Source organism: Zonotrichia albicollis, chromosome 4 (assembly GCF_047830755.1).
Source record: "Zonotrichia albicollis isolate bZonAlb1 chromosome 4, bZonAlb1.hap1, whole genome shotgun sequence".
NCBI lineage: Eukaryota > Metazoa > Chordata > Aves > Passeriformes > Passerellidae > Zonotrichia > Zonotrichia albicollis.
Window position 1 is genome coordinate 16,715,113 of NC_133822.1, and position 17,958 is coordinate 16,733,070.

General features: G+C 46.9%; 1 protein-coding gene across 1 annotated transcript in view; it reads left to right on the forward strand.

Moving 5' to 3' along the window:
- LOC102073051 (sodium- and chloride-dependent GABA transporter 1) overlaps nt 1–17,958 on the forward strand; it is a 43,422-nt gene extending 25,464 nt beyond the window's left edge. The window contains exons 5-15 of the mRNA XM_005482686.4: nt 2,247–2,356; nt 2,718–2,850; nt 4,041–4,175; nt 5,639–5,742; nt 6,019–6,143; nt 6,815–6,927; nt 11,426–11,557; nt 12,277–12,379; nt 12,751–12,851; nt 13,581–13,748; nt 16,250–17,958. Of these exons, the coding sequence (XP_005482743.1) occupies nt 2,247–2,356; nt 2,718–2,850; nt 4,041–4,175; nt 5,639–5,742; nt 6,019–6,143; nt 6,815–6,927; nt 11,426–11,557; nt 12,277–12,379; nt 12,751–12,851; nt 13,581–13,748; nt 16,250–16,354 (1,329 nt within the window). The 3' untranslated portion in view covers nt 16,355–17,958. The remainder of the gene's footprint in view (nt 1–2,246; nt 2,357–2,717; nt 2,851–4,040; nt 4,176–5,638; nt 5,743–6,018; nt 6,144–6,814; nt 6,928–11,425; nt 11,558–12,276; nt 12,380–12,750; nt 12,852–13,580; nt 13,749–16,249) is intronic.

Consider the following 17,958-nt stretch of genomic DNA (forward strand, 5'->3'; position numbering starts at 1 on the left):
TTTATAAATTTCATTTAGATATAGCCTTGAAATGCTATTGTGGACACTGTACAACCAGTTTTCCTTTTTGTTCCAGCAAAACTTTCAAGTATCTATCAAGACTTTTGCTGAATCATTTCATTTGGCATTCCCAACTGTGTTTCTGCCACCAGCACCACCTATCACTGTAGGGTCCTGGATCTAGAACAGAATTATTGGCTGTGGGTGATTAGATGCACCCTCAGGGGCTCCCAAATAAACAGAGGTCTTCCCCAACATAACCCATCCCAACTCCACCCTGGGCAGGATGTTTCTCAGGATAAGGCTTTGGCACCTTCAGGTATTACAGACCCAGGTGGGGACAGTGCTTGTATGTAAATAAGCAGATCCAGATGTTTGGCTCAAAAAAAATTCCAAATTCCCAAAAGGACCCGAGGTGCAAATGAAAAAGCCAGGCTGATGTCTGCCCCCTGTGCCTCCTAAATTTAACTAAGAGTATTTTGAACTATAATAAGAGCCCAGCCTGCCTTCTGCAGTTTCTGTCTCCTAAAATTCAGAGGAAATGGAGCAGCAACAAACTGCCCCCAGCCTCCTCCTCCTTGTGAGAGCTGTGCAGCTTCTCTAACATGCAGAATTGAAGAGCTGCGGTGCAGCACTGCTCAAGCCACTGCCTTTTCCTCAGTGCAGTTAGCAAGTCCTCATGAAATCACCACTGCTGAGGAGGGTGCAGTGGTCCAGGTGGCCATTGGAATGTCACCTCCACCCCTGCAATAGTCACCATTCTGCCAGGATGCCACATTTGAAGGTATCATCTGCTGGAGTGAACTGATTTAGATGGAGCAGTGAAGGCAGCACTTAAAGGCACTCATGGCACAAGGCACTTAAAATGCATATAATATTTTTTAAGAGCATGGCATTCATACTCTCTGAAAACATTCCTTCACCCAAGATTTTTCTCCTGAGAAGCTGAAAGGCAGCAAAAGAGGCCTCAGAGAAAAGGAAAACAATTCTTATCTCATTTGCTTCTCCTGTGTTGTGCTCATGTGGAATGTGTTTGGAGATTTTTTTACCCACAGGTGATTGTTTCATTGGATTCTGCTGTGAGTTGTTTTCACTCTTTGGCCAATCTAGGCCAAACTGTGTCAGGGCTCTGGAAAGAGTCACGAGTTTTCATTATCTCTTTAGTATTCAGTAAGTTTCTTTTCTGTATTCTTTAGTATAGTATAGTATTCTTTAATATAATATAGTATAATAAAGTAATAAATTAGCCTTCTGATAAGATGGAGTCAGATGCATCATTCTCTCCCCTCGTCAGTGGGTCTGCTTTTACAATTAAGAGGTCTATATTCCTGGAGGAATAGGGATGGATACAAACTTCTTCTTAAAGCTGCAGGCCTTATCTGCAGAAGGAAATCACCCAGAATAGCTGCTCTGCATTTATCTACACACACTGTGCTTGGGAAAAGAGCTAGCTGCTCATGGGGACATATCTGAGCTTCTTCCTTGGGCTGGCTCAGCCGTGGCACTGCATGGCCTGGGTGAGTTACCCTGCACCCTCACATGGCCCCTGGCACTGCTGCTTCCCTGCCTGCAGTGTCAGAGCTGACTGCAGTAACTCTGTAGTGTTGTGCTGCTGTCACACTGCTACCCACAGTGTAAACCTCTCCCAGGAATCCCTGTGTGCTGCTTATAATCAGGGCAGTGGACAGCATCAAGCAGCTACTCTCCTGCACAATTTTCTCCTGTGCTTGTGTTATAAAAGTCTGTTTGTGTAGACAACCCGTTGCCTCCATTCTCAGGGCCATGTTGCTTTTTAAGCATTGAAGTTGGTGTAAATTAAACATAAGAAACAAATCCCTGCTTATTCTTTGTGCAGTAAATTCCAGCCACTTGTTGAATGAAGCTAGCAAAAAGCTGTAATGGTTATAAACACAGTATCCCTTGATAGTATTTTAATTTGTAGGTATTAATTATCAACAGTTAATTGGAAGTGGCTTTCTATGTGGGGAATTGCTAACATTTTATTGGAGCTACAGTATTGCCCTAATCACATCATGATATTTTTTTCCCCAAAAATCCTTGTCACAATTTATCATATTTTTGAAAATTGTTCCATTATTTTGGCTACAAGGGTATGCCCATCCAGTGGAGCTGCCCATTATCTTTGCAAAAAAAAAAAAAATTAACGGGCTTCAGTTTAGAAGAAGCCAGATTTCATTGGGAGATATCCCATGAATGGTGACCCTGGTGTCCTTGTTCTGGTGCAGGAGCTGCCGTGGCAGAGCTGTGGGAACGCCTGGAACACCGAGCGCTGCTTCTCCAACTACTCCCTGAACGACACCACCAACCTCACCAGCGCCGTCACCGAGTTCTGGGAGTACGTCCCCAGCTGCCCACACCAGGTTTCTCCCTCCCTGTGGTCACTGTGCCTGCCCACCAGGGCTGTGGCTGTGCCTGTGGGCTCTGCTCCTTGGGCAGCTTTGGCATAAGGGCGTTACAGCCATGGTGGGCATGGGGTGCCCTGTGCAGATGCACATCAGATGGACCTGCAGGCAGTCTCTCCACCTCTCTTCACCTCCCTTTGTCCCATCACGATGAACCTCATTCCCTCTAGGGATTTGTGGGTTCTCACACTTGTCTGCACCTGGCCTTTCCCCCTCCAGCCACCTCTGGGAGCTCCAAATTCCTCAGCCCTTGGTTGTTAGAGTTCCTCCTGACAGTGTGTCTCCCACCCTTAGGAGGAACATGCACCAGATGTCCGGAGGCCTGGGGGAGCCTGGCGCTGTCCGCTGGCCCCTGGCTGGCACGCTGGCCCTGGCCTGGCTGCTGGTCTACTTCTCCATCTGGAAGGGTGTGGAGTGGACAGGCAAGGTACAGTGTGAGGGCTGGGTCTTTTGGTGCTGCCTCTCATTGCTGTGCCGTCAAAATGTCCTCCAGACTCAATTTTATTTAAGTGTCTATAACTAAGGTTACAGTGTTTAGAGGCAAAATCATAATAGATGCTATTAAATTCCTGACATTTACCTTTCATGGCTGTGAAAATTGCTATGATGTTTATGGTAATTTTCATTCTAAGTGTAGAGAATAGCTCTTGCCTGTAGGGTCATGGGTCTGAGCATGCATTCTTTTTGGGAAGAGGCATTTTCAGAAATTACTTATATTTCCCACTTTGGGACAGCCCTTTGAGAGAACAAAGCTTCTTGTTGCCTCCCACTTCTGACAATCACAGTCTCTTAAATTGCCTCTGGTGGAAAAAATCTCCCCATCTCCTTTGACAATTTCCCTGCTGCCCTTTTGATATTGGTGGGAGACGTTCAGATGAGAAGCCCGTTGTTATTCCCTGTGCAGTGTTCCAGGCTAGCACAGTAGAAAGGTAATTGCTTTGTTTAGTGAAACAGCAGCGCTGAGATGCTGGGATGTGTTATTTAGAGCACAGCATGGTGCAGCCAGACACTATTATGAAAGGAATAATCTAGAGGAGAGATCAGAAAGAAGCACTTCAGGGGTAGGTCACCTAAGCTGTTAACTTCCCCAGTGGCTCTCAAACAGGCTTTAGCTACACAGCCACAGCAAAGCCCTGGTGATTACTGGTGTGGGCTCTGTGATGAGGCATGGCACATACCCATAAGATACTGAAACAGTGCTGAAAAGAAAGCAGTGGAATCAAGACAACTTGTTTTGCTTGATGCACTGGTCTAGAGAAACACCAGCTTTAGCTCTTCAAAATAAGGATGTGATGACTTAAGGGGATTACTTCTGTGGGCTAAAATTATCCCTGTGCAATTCCCTTGTCTTTGGGCATTTCATCCAGACTTCAGCATGCTACTTTTGTGATTAGTATGTCCTTGTGTGTCATTGGCAGGGAGAAACCTTAAACAGCCAGAAACGTTACTAGCATGGGAATGGGAGACAGAAAATGCAAGGAAACGCTGCTGAAAGTGGCTGTGCTTGGGATCCCGTCCCCCTCACAGGCGAACATGCCAGACTCAATGACACCATGGGCAGGAAAGGTCCTGGGCACTGGTGGGCTGATGTTTTCTCTCCCATGGGGTCTTTTCCAGGTGGTGTATTTCTCAGCCACCTACCCCTACTTCATGCTTTTCATCCTCTTGTTCCGGGGAGTCACGCTGCCAGGAGCCAAGGAGGGGATCCTCTTCTACCTCACACCTGACTTCAGGAAGCTCTCTGACTCTGAGGTTAGTAGCCTAGTGAGGAAAGCTCCTATCTGTCTCTGCTTTAGGCTTCCTCAGGCACTTCCCATGAATATTGTAACTACTTTAAATAACTCTAGAATTACCCTGTGCAAGTATTCATGACCCTTGTCCCATAGGGCTGAGACAAAGCTGAGGAAAAGATCCTTCATGGGTGGAAATCTGTGCAGCAGCTCTGCTGTACCAGGCAGAGTTATCCACAGGGTATGGGGAGTCAGAAGTTATCCTGACAAAGGGACCTCTCCTCTAGGCTGGGAATGTCTCATTTCAGTGACTGTCCTGGTGGTCCCAGAGAAAGGATGATGTGCTGCTGGCATGGGGGCTTCAGAAGGAGCACAAGCACAGCAGCACACACAGCAGTAGGTTTTGGAAGTGCTTAAGTGATGAGTTAATGTGTTCTTAATGTGTTCTTGGTCACTGGCAGCAGAGAGGAGACCCAGGAGGAATAGGGATTCTTGCAAAAATGAAGTTTTTCAGGATACACAGACTCTGTGTTTTTCAGCAGCAATACTCCCATGGTTCCAAAGTCACCAGTCATGCGTGAGTGGGGACAGCTGGACATTTGTCACTTTCCAGTGAGGGTCCCAATGATCCCCTTTCAGGACACTCTCTGTAACCATACTACCAACTGCATTGGCTCTAATGCAGGAAACAGGGTTCTCAAGACCAGAAGAGTTGTATAAATAATATGCAATTAAGAAACAAACAGTTTGCCTCCTTTTCTTGAACTTTCTAAGCTTTAACATCTTAAGGCACTCAGACCAGCTTTGCAAGCTGTCCTCTGCAGTTGTTTGCACATGTTGTTTCCATGTTGGAAAATCAAAGACACACTAGTGGAAAAGAAATGGAGGGCGTGAGAGAAGGATGTGGGTCTCTGAGTGGAGCAGCATCCCTTGGGGCCACATGTGAGAAAGCAAACACACAGACTCAGACAATGCAAGAGACCCTTCTGATGTGCACAGGACACTGTTCAGAAATGCATGACCCTTCATCCATCTACATCATCCCACTGGAGGGCATGTCTGATGCTGGGCCAGACTGCACTTTGATACACTTGACACACGGAAGGATGCAGATTCCCTATGTTCCAGTACAGAAAGGGCCCTACAGAAAAGCCCTGGAGAGGGACTTTTGACAAGCCCATGTAGTGACAGGACAAGAAGAATGGCTTTAAACTGAAAGAGAATACCTTTAGATTAGATGTTTGTGAGAAACTCTTGCCTGGGCCCTACTGACAGGGCTCCCTCAGGTCCTGGCCACCCCAGTGGGCTGTACATCCAAGCACTGAGCTCCACAGTCTGCCCCCAGTCCCCCTGTACATCCAAGCACTCAGCTCCACAATCTGCACTCAGTCTCCCTGCAAGCCTGGCACTGTGCTGCTGCAGGACATGCACCTGCAGCATGGAGTCCCCTTCTGCTGCACTCCTCCTCTGGCTCCTTCTCCACAGGTCTGGATGGATGCAGCCACTCAGATCTTCTTCTCCTACGGCCTGGGGCTGGGGTCCCTCATTGCTCTGGGCAGCTACAACACTTTCCACAACAATGTCTACAGGTCAGTGGGTTTTTTCCATCCTCCTGTATGGCTGGGACTCCTCATGGGTGAGGCAGGGGGTTGTGGTGAATCTGCCTGATCTCTGCTGTCCCCTTGGGGGACACACTGTGATCTCTTCAGAGGGGCTCCCTGCCTACAGGACACTCAGTGTGTCACCTGTGCTACCTGTCCAAGGCACAGGACCAGCTATCCGCAGGGCTTGGTCTTTTGTTTACCCCACCCTCTGCTCTTGGTGGGACCTGCAGGTGGGGTTTTTTCTCTCTTTCTCTCTTCCAGAGACTCCATTATTGTCTGTTGTATAAACTCCACCACAAGCATATTTGCAGGGTTTGTTATTTTCTCTATCATTGGCTTCATGTCTCACATCACAAAGAAGTCGGTGTCAGAGCTGGCCTCCTCAGGTAAGCAGAAACCCAGGTTCAAATGCAACAGCACCTGTGAGAACCTTTTGTGTGGGGTGCTCTTGTTCTTTCCTGACTAGGTGTGCTGAAGTTTTATTTTGCTGTAGTGAAATATTTAGGCCATTTGCTTTCTGAAACCTTCTTATGGAGAATAGATACTACCTATGTTTTCAGTAGATGTGATCAAAATTTGGAGTCCCTTTTGCATGCAAAATCTTGAAACTGTGATCTCAGAATAATGTTTTAACCAAGATAGGACTGTGTCTTTCTGCACGAAGACATATTTTGAAATTGCTGTCTTTCCAGAGAAAGCTTTTATCTCAAGGAACAGCATTTTGCAATGGGGGAAAAAAAAGCACCAGGAAAGTTATAACAAGCTCTGAATATCAGTTTATTTTTCTAGCACAGTGCTCCAGCTCCATTTGGTTGCAATAATTTGATTACTTGTTTGCAGGAGTTGTTTCTCCAATCCTGTCTCCCCATCTTGCCCCCATGCCCCCACCAAGCTGGTGTGTCACGGGCACAAAGACACAGGTGTTCCTAGCTCCTGTATAAAACCCCCTGAGTTCTTGGCTGTATTTTTTGTCTCTCTATTTAACTGTGGCACTTAGCTCAGACTTGCCATCAAATGCTTTGTGACCATGGGCTCATCCCCCTTTTCCTTACTGCAGGCCCTGGACTGGCTTTCCTGGCCTACCCGCAGGTTGTCACACAGCTGCCCTTGTCCCCACTCTGGTCAATCCTCTTCTTCTCCATGCTGATGATGCTGGGTCTGGACAGTCAGGTGAGACAACTCAGGGACAAAGTGGAGGAAGATGCAAAAATGTCTTCAGGTACAATTGTGGTGTCCCCTTCTGCACTTGGGACAGTGCTGAGCTGAGTGGGTTTTTGTTCTCTCATGGTGTGAGGGCTGTGCTTTCCTGCAGCATTTTGGCATTGCTGTTGATGCCAGCAACAATGCAACCCTAATCAGAGCTGCAGCTCCCTGGCCTGGTCCATAGTTTAGCAGGGATAGATAGATCCTGGCAGAAGGAAGGAGTCATGCCTTGGAAAAGTCTGTGCCTGGGTACCCTGACTGCTTTGCCCTCTTATCTGATGGAAAAGTTTTACAAGATATTTGAGGTGGAAGAAGTTAAATGTAGCAAAAGGTCTCTACCCTGCCACCTCAGAGCCCTCACAAAACAAACAAAAAACCATTATCTCTGCATTTTTACAAGTGGTGATAGGGTTTTTTCTGATAATTCAGCATAAAAGTAGCTACCCAGTAAAGCAGTGAATTGCAGCATGCCTTCCTTTTGAGTGTATAGAAATCAAAGTTTCCTACAAAAACGTGCACTTGGTCTGTCACATCCACCCTTGTGCCCCTGTGCTCTTCTCTTGCAGCACAAACTATCAGCACAAAATGGATGCTCTCTTGGATTACAGTCAGTGTTCATAAAGCCAAGCCTACTTCACAATCAGACTCAAACCTATTCCTGAAATGTCACACCTGGTTTCCAGGAAAATCTAATCAACCAAACCTGGTTTTCAATCATGTCACACTCTCATACGCATTTTATAAAACTCATGAATGCATTACCACAGACATTATATAGGAAAAAAAATTAAAATAATACCTGAATGTTCTGAAAGAAACTACATTTACAGAAAAAAACATTTATCTGCATGGATTATTCACTCAGTGCTGGTAAATGGAGACATGACAATAAGCCCTCTAAGCACTCTGTGTGGAATTTATTTGCTGCATTTGCTTCTGAAATACCCCTTGAAATTCTCCACGTGCCTTCTGACAGCCAGTTTCAGAGGGCAGACAGTCTGTTGCGAGGCTCTCATTGCCTGGAGGAAGAGGCTGGGGTGGGGGAATGAAGCATCAAAAGGAAAACAAGCTTTTAAACAGCACAGCTAAATACATGTGAAGCAGCTTTCTGTCTGCATGCTGGAGCTCTGTCTCATTCGAACACACCAGCAACAGCATGGCAGCTTCTGCATGTAAACCAGTGAGCACAGCCTGCTACACTGGCTGCAGTTCCACATGCGTTTTGAAACATTTAGTTTAAAAAAAAAAAAGGTTTTTCTGCATGCTGATTGCATATCCTTTGTGGCATTTGCAGATGGGGAGCAAGCATTGTGTCCTGCAGGTTCAGCACAGCTGCTCTTCCTGCCTGGCTGCTCCTGTGGGATGAGTGACCTGTGCTGACACCTCCCTCCTGTGCCTTGATGTTCCCTCTGCTCTGATCCATCCAGGCTTCAGCTCTCTCCCATCCAGACCCTCTTTCATAATATGCTAGTGCTTCCTTTTGACCTACCAGTTTCCAGGTCAGGCATTTATTGCTCAGGGGAGCTGGCAAGCCTTGTGACTGTCAGCCCTGTGTCTGTCCCATGTGAGGCTGCCTGGCACACGTTGGTCATGAGGATTTCCAGCTGCCAGCAGTGAGACCACTCTCGTGGCTCCCAAGCCCAGATTACTGCACCCAGCACTTTGTGTAATGATTAGGCCCCTAAAGAGGAAAGGAGCAAAAAAGTGAAGTTAATGGAAATAAAATGCTTGGGAAAGAAATAATATCATGAAGAAGAGAAGAATGCATGCTAAAAAATGTGGCTGGGGAGGGTTGGTGGGAAAAGGAGAATTTTTTGGAAAGCAGATTGCAGTGGCAAGAACAGGAGGCACCAGTGCTCAGCTCCATGCCACTCTGAAAGCAGCATGCTTTCATTCAGGTGCCTGCATGTGCAAGCAGCCAAGGTTTGGTCTGTAAGCTGGGGAAAGTGAGCCCCATGCCAAGCACCTGCAGTCCCTGGAGTGGAAAGTTAAACCTCCTCCAGGCTGCATCCCCTATGAAGTCTGAGGCTGTCTTGAGGCAATTTTCAGTAAATGGTATGAAGGTCATTGTCAGTTCCATGGCTAGAAAAAGCAATACACAACCATTTGTTTCTCCACCTTATCCATTACACAGGAGCTTAATTTTGATAGGAGACAAAGAGAATTCAACTGAATTTGTAGCCCTGTTCCTCACCACCCATCTCCCTGTCTTTCCCTTTCAGCATTCCCTGATTTTGATCATTCTTTCTGCTGTCAGCTTTACTTCATCCAGTTTTCTAAGGCATCATTTCCTTTGCTCCTTTTCTGCTGGACACCACCCTGTGCCCATGACCAGGGCTGCTCCCCTCCAAATGCATTTGCCTTTCTGGTCTCAGATCCCCTGGCCCTGCCATGGCTCTGGCAGTGCCTAGCCATGCATCCATGTGGAAGGAATAGCTTTCAGCAGAGGTTTTTTAGTCATGCTATCTCTTCAAACTGTGGTGCCAGCTCAGTCCTGACTCTCCCAGACAAGAAGCCAGGTGGGGTGGGGTGAAGCACTCACTGTCAATGGCTTTAAAGGCAGCTTAACCCATGCATGAACAGCAAGAGATGCTTTAATGGCACTTGTGTGCAACATAAAAAGCTTAGCTCATTCAAAATTCAAGTGTAAGCAGTGGAACTTTGATGCTCTGGGAATACTGGATTTCCACGTGGATGTAAAACCCTGGGCATGCACATCTCCCTTTGCCTTGCTCTGACCACATGGAAGGCAGCCCCAGCAGTCAGCAGTGTGCAAGCTCTTCCACCATCCCTGCCCAGCTACAGGCTGTGGTATTCAATGCCCTCTGAACAGAGAGAAGCTGTGAGAGAGGCAGAGAAGAAGGGAAAACAATTCTTAGCTCTGCTTACTACTCCTCTTGTTTTACACATGTAGACTGTGTTAGAAAATTATTTATCTAAAAAAATTTAGCAATTAAATTCTACTAAAAATTATTTTGTTTCCTTATCCAGTCACTCAAAACTGTGTCCTGACTGTCAAGAGACAGTCATGAGTTGTTAGTTAGCAGTATTTCTTTAGTATTCTTTGTAGTATAGATATAGTACATTATAATACCTCCCTTTAATATAGTTATAATGTAATATTGTACAGTTTTAATAGAACAAATATTCAACATTCCAAAACCATAAAATCAAATACTAGTAATTTCCCTGCATTGGGGTACCTAATTTTGCTATAATAGGCTCAGGCATTCCATTTTTTTTTCACACGTCTTCCCAACCCTCTGCTGCTCTTTTTGATCTATATCTCCACCTTCACTCTAGGGGATTTTTTTCTTCCCAGGGACAGGGAAGTCCCTGACATTGAGAAGTGATGAAACCACTTTAATTTTCATTGCACTGGCTTGTACATTTGCTCAGCATGACCAGGGAAGGTAGTTTGCTGCCCTCATAAATTCCCTGGGTTATTGCCAGAGGCAAGATGTGCTCTCTCAGAGAGAGGGTGTGTTACCTGTAGTTTCTGGGAGCAAGATATAAAAGTAAATCTCACAATTTATCAAGGGATAGGAGAGAAGAATGCACTTCACAAGGGCAGTCAAACTGCCCTTGTGCCAGAAGGCAGAAGTAGAAGGAAAACTAGAAGGCAACACTCATGGGGATTTTGTTATGTGTTATGGTGCAGACAACATTATTATACTGTGGCTGGTGCTGCTCTGCACAAACCATCCAGAGATTTCCACTTCTGGAAAGACGATGTGCTGTGAAGATGGGCTTTTGTTGTGCTACATGCATTTAATGCTGTGTGCTTGAAAAAGTGAAATGCAGTCAAGGACTGGGTAATCAGAGATGTTGTTATTTCCATGCACAAAGGACTGGGTAATACAGGTCCTTATTGAGCATTTACATCATTGAACAGCACAAGGGCTGCTGCCACAGGCTGGGAGGAGCAAGAAGAGAAGAGCAATAAAGGTCCCGCACGTGTCCCAGCAGCAGCCAGACAAAAACTGTGGCACAGGGCCTGGCAGCCTGGGGAGCAGGGCAGTCATAGGGAGGCCCTAGAGAGTTTATGGGAAGAAAGAGCAGGCTTTGTATGAGAAGCAAAAGGCAGAGATTTAGCTGAGCTATTTTTAAGTATTTAACTTAATATTTATAGTTGGTGCTCCTAGCTCAATCTATATTCGGGGGGGAGAGAGATGAATTTTCAGAAGATGGTTCAGACCAACTTTGTGCACTCTTTCTTTTCTGGAGTCTGCAGAATCCATAAGGTTCTCAACACTGAAGTTAAATGTGTGCAGGTTAAGTTATATATATATATATATATATATATAAATATAAAAGCATATATATACTTATATATATATAAATATAAGTATATATATACTTATATATATAATAATATAAGTATATATATACATGTATATACTTATATATATAAATATATATACACAGTTATATATATATCATCAGTGTATGCCTTTTCCCATAGTTCTGCACTGTGGAAGGGTTCATTACAGCCCTGATGGATGAGTACCCTCGAGTCCTAAGAGCCAGGAAGAAGATCTTCATCGCAATAGTCTGCTTCATCTCTTATCTCATTGGATTCTCCAACATCACCCAGGTACAGATGGTACAGGCTGTGCTTGTACCCCCATTCCTGACTTCTTTCTGGCCACTTGGCATCTCACAGCACCACCAAAGCTTTGGAGAAGTGACAGCATTTCCCCTATTCTGGGTAAAGTGTTTGCTCATCACTGCTACATCTCAAGTGACTTAGGATGCCTCCATAATTTTTACCATCATCCTATTGTCAGTATGGCCTGTTGTTCTGCTGTTTGCACTGAGGACTCAAGCCAACAGACCCCAAATTTAGGGAATGCTTACTTCAAAGAATTAAGATAACACAAAGAAAACGTGTCTGTTGGGGGCTTGAACCTCTGGAGCTGAAGCTGAAGTTCTTGTGAGGGGAGGTGAGGGCTGAGTGGTCTGGAGACCATTTGTGGAGCTGTGTGGGTTCATGAGGAGGCAAGGCAAAACTCCAGGGAGAGGCAGAGCAGGCTAAATTGACTCCTTCCAAAGCAGAGAAATAGAAGAGATCCCAGTAATTTCTTTCCTCCTCACCCTGAGCTATGCCTGAGCAGTCTGGCTAATTGTCTGCAAGAGCACATCAGTTTTGCTGCTGGGAGCCAGATTCGAGGGGAAACATTGCAACAGTGGCTCTGCTGTCCAAGGAAATAGGCATTCAACCAACAGACATGGACAGTAGCAATCCAAGCTGTGGCTGATATTGTTGATCATAATCTGCAACTGAACTCCTTGACCCTGTTTTTGTCTTTTCAGGGTGGCATTTATGTCTTCAAGCTGTTTGATTACTACTCAGCCAGTGGCATGTGTCTTCTTTTTCTTGTCTTCTTTGAGACCATCTCAATTTCTTGGTGTTATGGTAAGCACAAAACACCTTGTTCCTTTGTTTTCTCTGTGGGCCTGGTGACTTACTGAAAAAGCCAAAACCAGTGAACACAATGGCAATATTGCAGCCAAAAATTACTTAGATTGATAACTTCAGAAAATCAGGAGTGGAAGGGTGTAATCTCACTTCTCCAGGCCCTCACAAAACCTCAGCACAAGAGGACATCAGGAACATGGAAGCTGTTAGCATGAGTTTGTGTCCCACTACTCCATCCCTTCCAGATAATTCTTCTCATGCCACCCTGTCACCCTCTTGCTGTGCCTGGCCTGTGCTCTGCCAGGAGAAGAGATGAAGACCGTGGTGCAGAGATGGGGTTTTCTTTCAGTACTCATTTCTTCTTGTAGGTGTGAACAGGTTTTACAGGAACATTGAAGAAATGATTGGCTACAAGCCTTGCATCTGGTGGAAGATCTGCTGGGCCTTCTTCACCCCTCTTGTCTGCCTGGTAAGACCCGGGGAATCCTCTGTGCAGGAATGGGTCTAGAAAGGTCTCTAGATGGGCTGTAGGGAAACATTCTGTTCTCAACCCAGGGCAGGTCTGGTGCAAGGGGGTCCCAGGCAGGCTGGAGATGTGTAAAGTGATAGAAGAGCCTCTTTCACACTGCCTGCTGGAAATCACCCATAAAAAGTTCTAGATGATTGCTTTTAATCTAAATGAGGCCATCGGTTCTTTTTTTCTTTTTTGAGATGTGAGATGATAAGCAAAATAATGTGATGTTTTAAAAAGCTGTTATCAGCTCTGGCTTTCAGCTTCAGCCTCTGGCAGGCTTATGAGAACAAAAGCCATCACCAAATGCAGGATAACTGGCTGCAGAGCAGTTTGGCCTCTGCAGGTTCCTGCCCTCCCGGCAGAAGCAGTGCAGGGAGTGGTGTGATATGAAGACTCCTGAGACCAGCTTGAGGATGCTCTTTACTTGCATAGGACCTCTGTGGAGGCACTGCTTGTCTGAGTAGTCTAGGGAAGAAGGAAATATGGAGTGTTCCAATTCCAGCTTTTTGGAAAGCTTAGGATATCTTATCCAGCTTAGGATAAGGAGATATGAAATGCCCAGTTAGTGGGCTGAAAGAATCAGACTAATGAAAAGAGATGTTGGGAGCTAAGAAGGTAATGAAGGAAGGAATGGTGGGACCCTGATTTTGCACTTCCCCTGCAATGGCTGGTGTTCTTTTCTAGGGTGTGTTCTTCTTTAGTGTGGTGGAAATGACCCCTCTGACTCTGGGCAAATACGTCTATCCCGTGTGGGGCCAAGGCATCGGGTGGCTCATGGCCCTGTCCTCCATGTTTCTGATTCCAGGGTACATGCTCTACTCCTTCTTCACCTCAACAGGGACCCTCCGGCAGGTAGGAACAGCTTCACCTCCCTCTACCCAGGGGGAGCTCCTCCCTGAACTGAACCTGGACCAGGCAGAGCTTTGTCCTGCTCTGACAGGGTGATCAGAGTGCACCAGGTTGGTGCTGCAGGAGCTCTGTGCACCATCTCCCCCAGGAGGGAGGGAGGGCTCAGAGCAGCCCCAGTGCACTGAACATCTCTTGAGTATCTCTTTGGCATGGGGTACTGGAGCCAGGGAAGGGTTTGGGAAGAAATCCTTGAGGTTTCTTGACCCAGAGAAATCCCAGCTCCTGAGGATTCCTGGCTATGAGCATTTTTACTTGTCACTCCTCAGCAGGTAATCAGCACCTCCAAGCCTGAATCCTGAAATGTCTCAGGCTAGGCTCTGCTAGCAGCAGAAACAAGCACAGGGATGCTTTTTCATGTGCCTTTCAGAGAACACTCAGTGACTAAGGCATTAGGAAGCAAGAAAGACCTACAATACCCACCACCTTAGTCCTGTTTAAAACATTTTCTTTAGTAATTTGAGCAGGATTTTTTGAAGCAGTGAATCACGAGTCTCCATGTCATACCCAGTACTTACTGCTAAGATTTTATGTACAGTGTTGACATTCAGAGAGCACTGCGCCCCAAATCCCTGCCTCAGTGCTTACAGTTGTAAAAAACCACCCCAGGAGTGTTGATTTATGGCTTTCCCAGCCCAGCTGGAACAGCAACCAGAAGCCATCTAAATCACATGAGTTTATTTTAGGAATGCTGTATTTTTAACAAACTTTGACTCCAAGAAGTTGTGGCTGGAATTACTGGGCTGAAGTCAGCTTCAGGTTCTCTACCTTTGAGGTGAAGTTGCAGGTAGATTTGAGTTTTCTTCCTCCCAGCATTCCATTTGGATGGGCTCTGATGTGGGTGAACTGGGTGGGTTAGGGATCTCAGATCTGCTTTCAATTTCTGGTTTCTCATCTGAAGCTGGGTTTAGGTATTTGTCCTTCCTGCAGCACTCAAGCCCGGGTATTATGTCAAGCCACTTTGTTGACTTTGGGTTGAAGGCCAGCTGAATTCCAACTGTAGGCCCTTTCTCAGACATTTACAGGGCTCCTTATTCACTCATCATTTAAGCTGGAAAAGGAGGGAAGGGAAGCCTGAAAGTACAGGTATGGGTTCAAGCCTTTGCCTAGTCCCAGTCCTGTTTCACTGGAGATGGGGAAGGCACACTGCAGCATCTGGGGGAGCCCAAACTGCTCTGGGACCTTGACTCCTCCTGACCAAAGGCTTGTGCCAATTATATCCACAATCCTTCCAAAGTGCTGTGCATTCCTGTGCTGCCCCAGGAGCTTGGAGGGAAGGTCTTGAGTGTGTTTCCACCCCTCCCCTCAGCATCTTGTACAAATTATCAGCACCAGTAAGCAGCATGAGTGGCTGATGTTCACCCTCCCTGTCTGACTCTCCACAAACATCACGAGACCCAGACCCCCTCTCAATCATTCATAGACCTAGGAGTGGGCAGCAGATGGCAGCAGGAAGGAAGTAGGCTAATCTGTGTGTGCATGTGTTAATATCAGAGAGACAGAAAAAATTTTTGGCCTCTTATATACACAGATCCTGGATTAATTTGTAATAGAGCTGGAGCTGGAGGGAAATTAGATGCCAATCCTGAATAAAGTGGTTTTGACAGACAGGAAAGATTACAAGTCATTTTGATCCTACTGAGCCTGAATGTTAGAGGGGAAAAAAGTACAATGAATGGCAGAAGCAGTTCAGTGAATATTTCAGGGAATTCACCCAGAAGCAGGCACTTCAGTGGTATTGGAGGGTAGGAGTTTGTTCCCCTTTACTGGAAAGAGGTTCTCCTTCTCTCAGTGATGTCTGTTCAGGTCAGGCTTAATCCCCCTCTGCATTCTCTTCTGCAGTGCACAGCACCAGTCCCTCCCTGACTGGCAAAAGCGATTCATTCTTTTTCATCACTCCTCATGCTCAATCCACATGCCTCCAGTAATGATTGGCCCCTCCATATTTTCATGGGTTCTTGCTTCACTTTATTTGACTCTCCAATTTCCATTTGATCAGCTCAGGGCGGCAGGAATTACTGCTGTGCAAAGGTTTGTGCAGGTGGGTGTTCTGATCAGCATCAAAGGCACAGGCTCTAACCTTGTTAACCTGCTGTAGTTACTTAGTAATGCTCTGTAATCAACACTAATTGAAAAATAGGTCTGCGCTGAAGCCTGTGGCATTGTAGCTCTCCTTCCTCCTGGCAGCTGGTCTTGCCTGGTAACAGTTTGCCTCTTATCAGGATGTTTCAAATAAAAGGAGGAGCTGCTGTGCTGTGTGCAGCATCCAAGCAAAGGTGCCTCAGAGGCTTTTGGGGTACTACCAAATGCTGCTGGAGAAGTCACTGCATGCACCACCCCCTTGCCCTGCAATCAGGGTCACCTCTGAGCCATGTGGCGAGGATCCCACCCCTCACTGCTGCCACCCAGCCCTGGCTGACACAGTCTCTCCTTTCATTCCTGGGCAGCGTTTGCAGCAGATGACCCAGCCCAGGCCAGAGGGGCACGCTCACAACAACGGCCTCCAGCCCAAGACATCCTTGAACGGGAAGATCTCGGATGCCGCCGTGTAGGAGGAAAGCCCCAGCTCCTCGCTCTGCCCTGTAGTTGCTCAAAGCTCCACATTGTCCCTCGAGCTCCTCTGGCACACCTGGCTGTCCCTGGCTCTGCGGTGGCTTTCCTTTATCCTGGTGGACCTGGTGGAGGAACCTGCTCATGGCTCTTCCTCCTGGCATGGCTGACCAAGGCCCTGAACCAGCTGCCACCAGGGCATTGTGTGGTGGCCCCTTCATCCTGCAACCTCCTGGTCCAGGGCATTGTGTGGTGGCCACCTTCATCCTGCCACATCCTGGTCCAGGCCCTCCCCAGGGAGGAGCAGCTGGTGCCCACATCTTCCTCCTCCTGAGGAGAGGTGGTGTCTCTGGAGAGCTTAGACTGGTTGTTATCCACTTCTCTGTTTTTCTCACCTTTTCATGTGAAGCTCCACAGAGCATCCCCCAGCACACAGCTGTGTTTCACCCCAGAGAGATTGCTACCACTAGGTTCAAATCCCAGATGGCTGTTGGCTGGCGGAGCATAAAACACCAGCAAATGCATAACTGGAGGGGATGTGCAGAGCAAAGGGCTCTAGTGCAGAACAAGGGATTCTAGTGAGAAGTTGGTAGCTGCAGGACATCACCCCACACCTGGAGAAGGGCTTGGGGACAGTGTGTGCTGCTCACAGTGCCATGTTTCATCCCTGCACAGTCTCCAGACATGTTTGCTGCATCCATTGGGGCTGGCACTGTGAGCCAGAGCCCAGTGGAGCAGTCAACCTTTCTTTTCTGGAGCATCCTGCCCTCTGTAGCTGTGTGCAGTTGCCACACCCTGTCCCTAAAAAGCAGCTAAAAGGGTAAATGGAGGGCTCTTTGCTACAGGCTGTTCAAGTCCCCCACACTGACCACAACAAGCTTCATGCAGAGGCAAGGCTGTGTGATAAAGAGATTTTCCAGCACTGTGAAAATCTCCACCCAGGATAAAACAGGGTAATTCCTGCCAAGCACCCTCCCAGGCTGTGTCCGGGATGGGAAACAATGAGATGGAGCATGGTGCCCATGGGTGGTTCAGTTTATAGCTTTTTCAGGAAGTGGCCACTCCTAAACCCCAGCTGGTGGAATGCAGGAATTTCTGAGGCAGTTGTCAGGATGTAACCACCATGTTAAACCCACACCTGTGAAGCAGTGCTGCCTTCCCTTGTTCAGCCAGATCAGTCACTGGCACATCCCAGCTCCCAACACACAAACCACAGAGGGCTGAGAGCTCTTGTAGATGGTGCTGGAAGAGTGCAACACCTTGGAGAAGGCTGTGAAGTGTTTCAGAGCCATTCTAGAACAGCAGCATATTTCTTGGTGGTAAAGCTGTGTGAAAGGAGGTGGCCTGTCACAGCACCACGTGTAGGTGTGACAGTGACACTCCCAGTTGTGCCAGTGACTCCACACAGAGACATCCTTGTACACAGAGTGTTTGATGAGCACACATGCTGTGACTTAGTGCTGATTAGTCTCTCTCCTCCCCTGGCACAGCATTGCCAGGCCTGCTGACACTCCCAGCTTTAGATCAGAATCAACAAACTCATAAATGATCATTCAAGAAAAGGTACATCCCACCCATCTTTCCTGCCAATGAGTCTGGCCTCAGA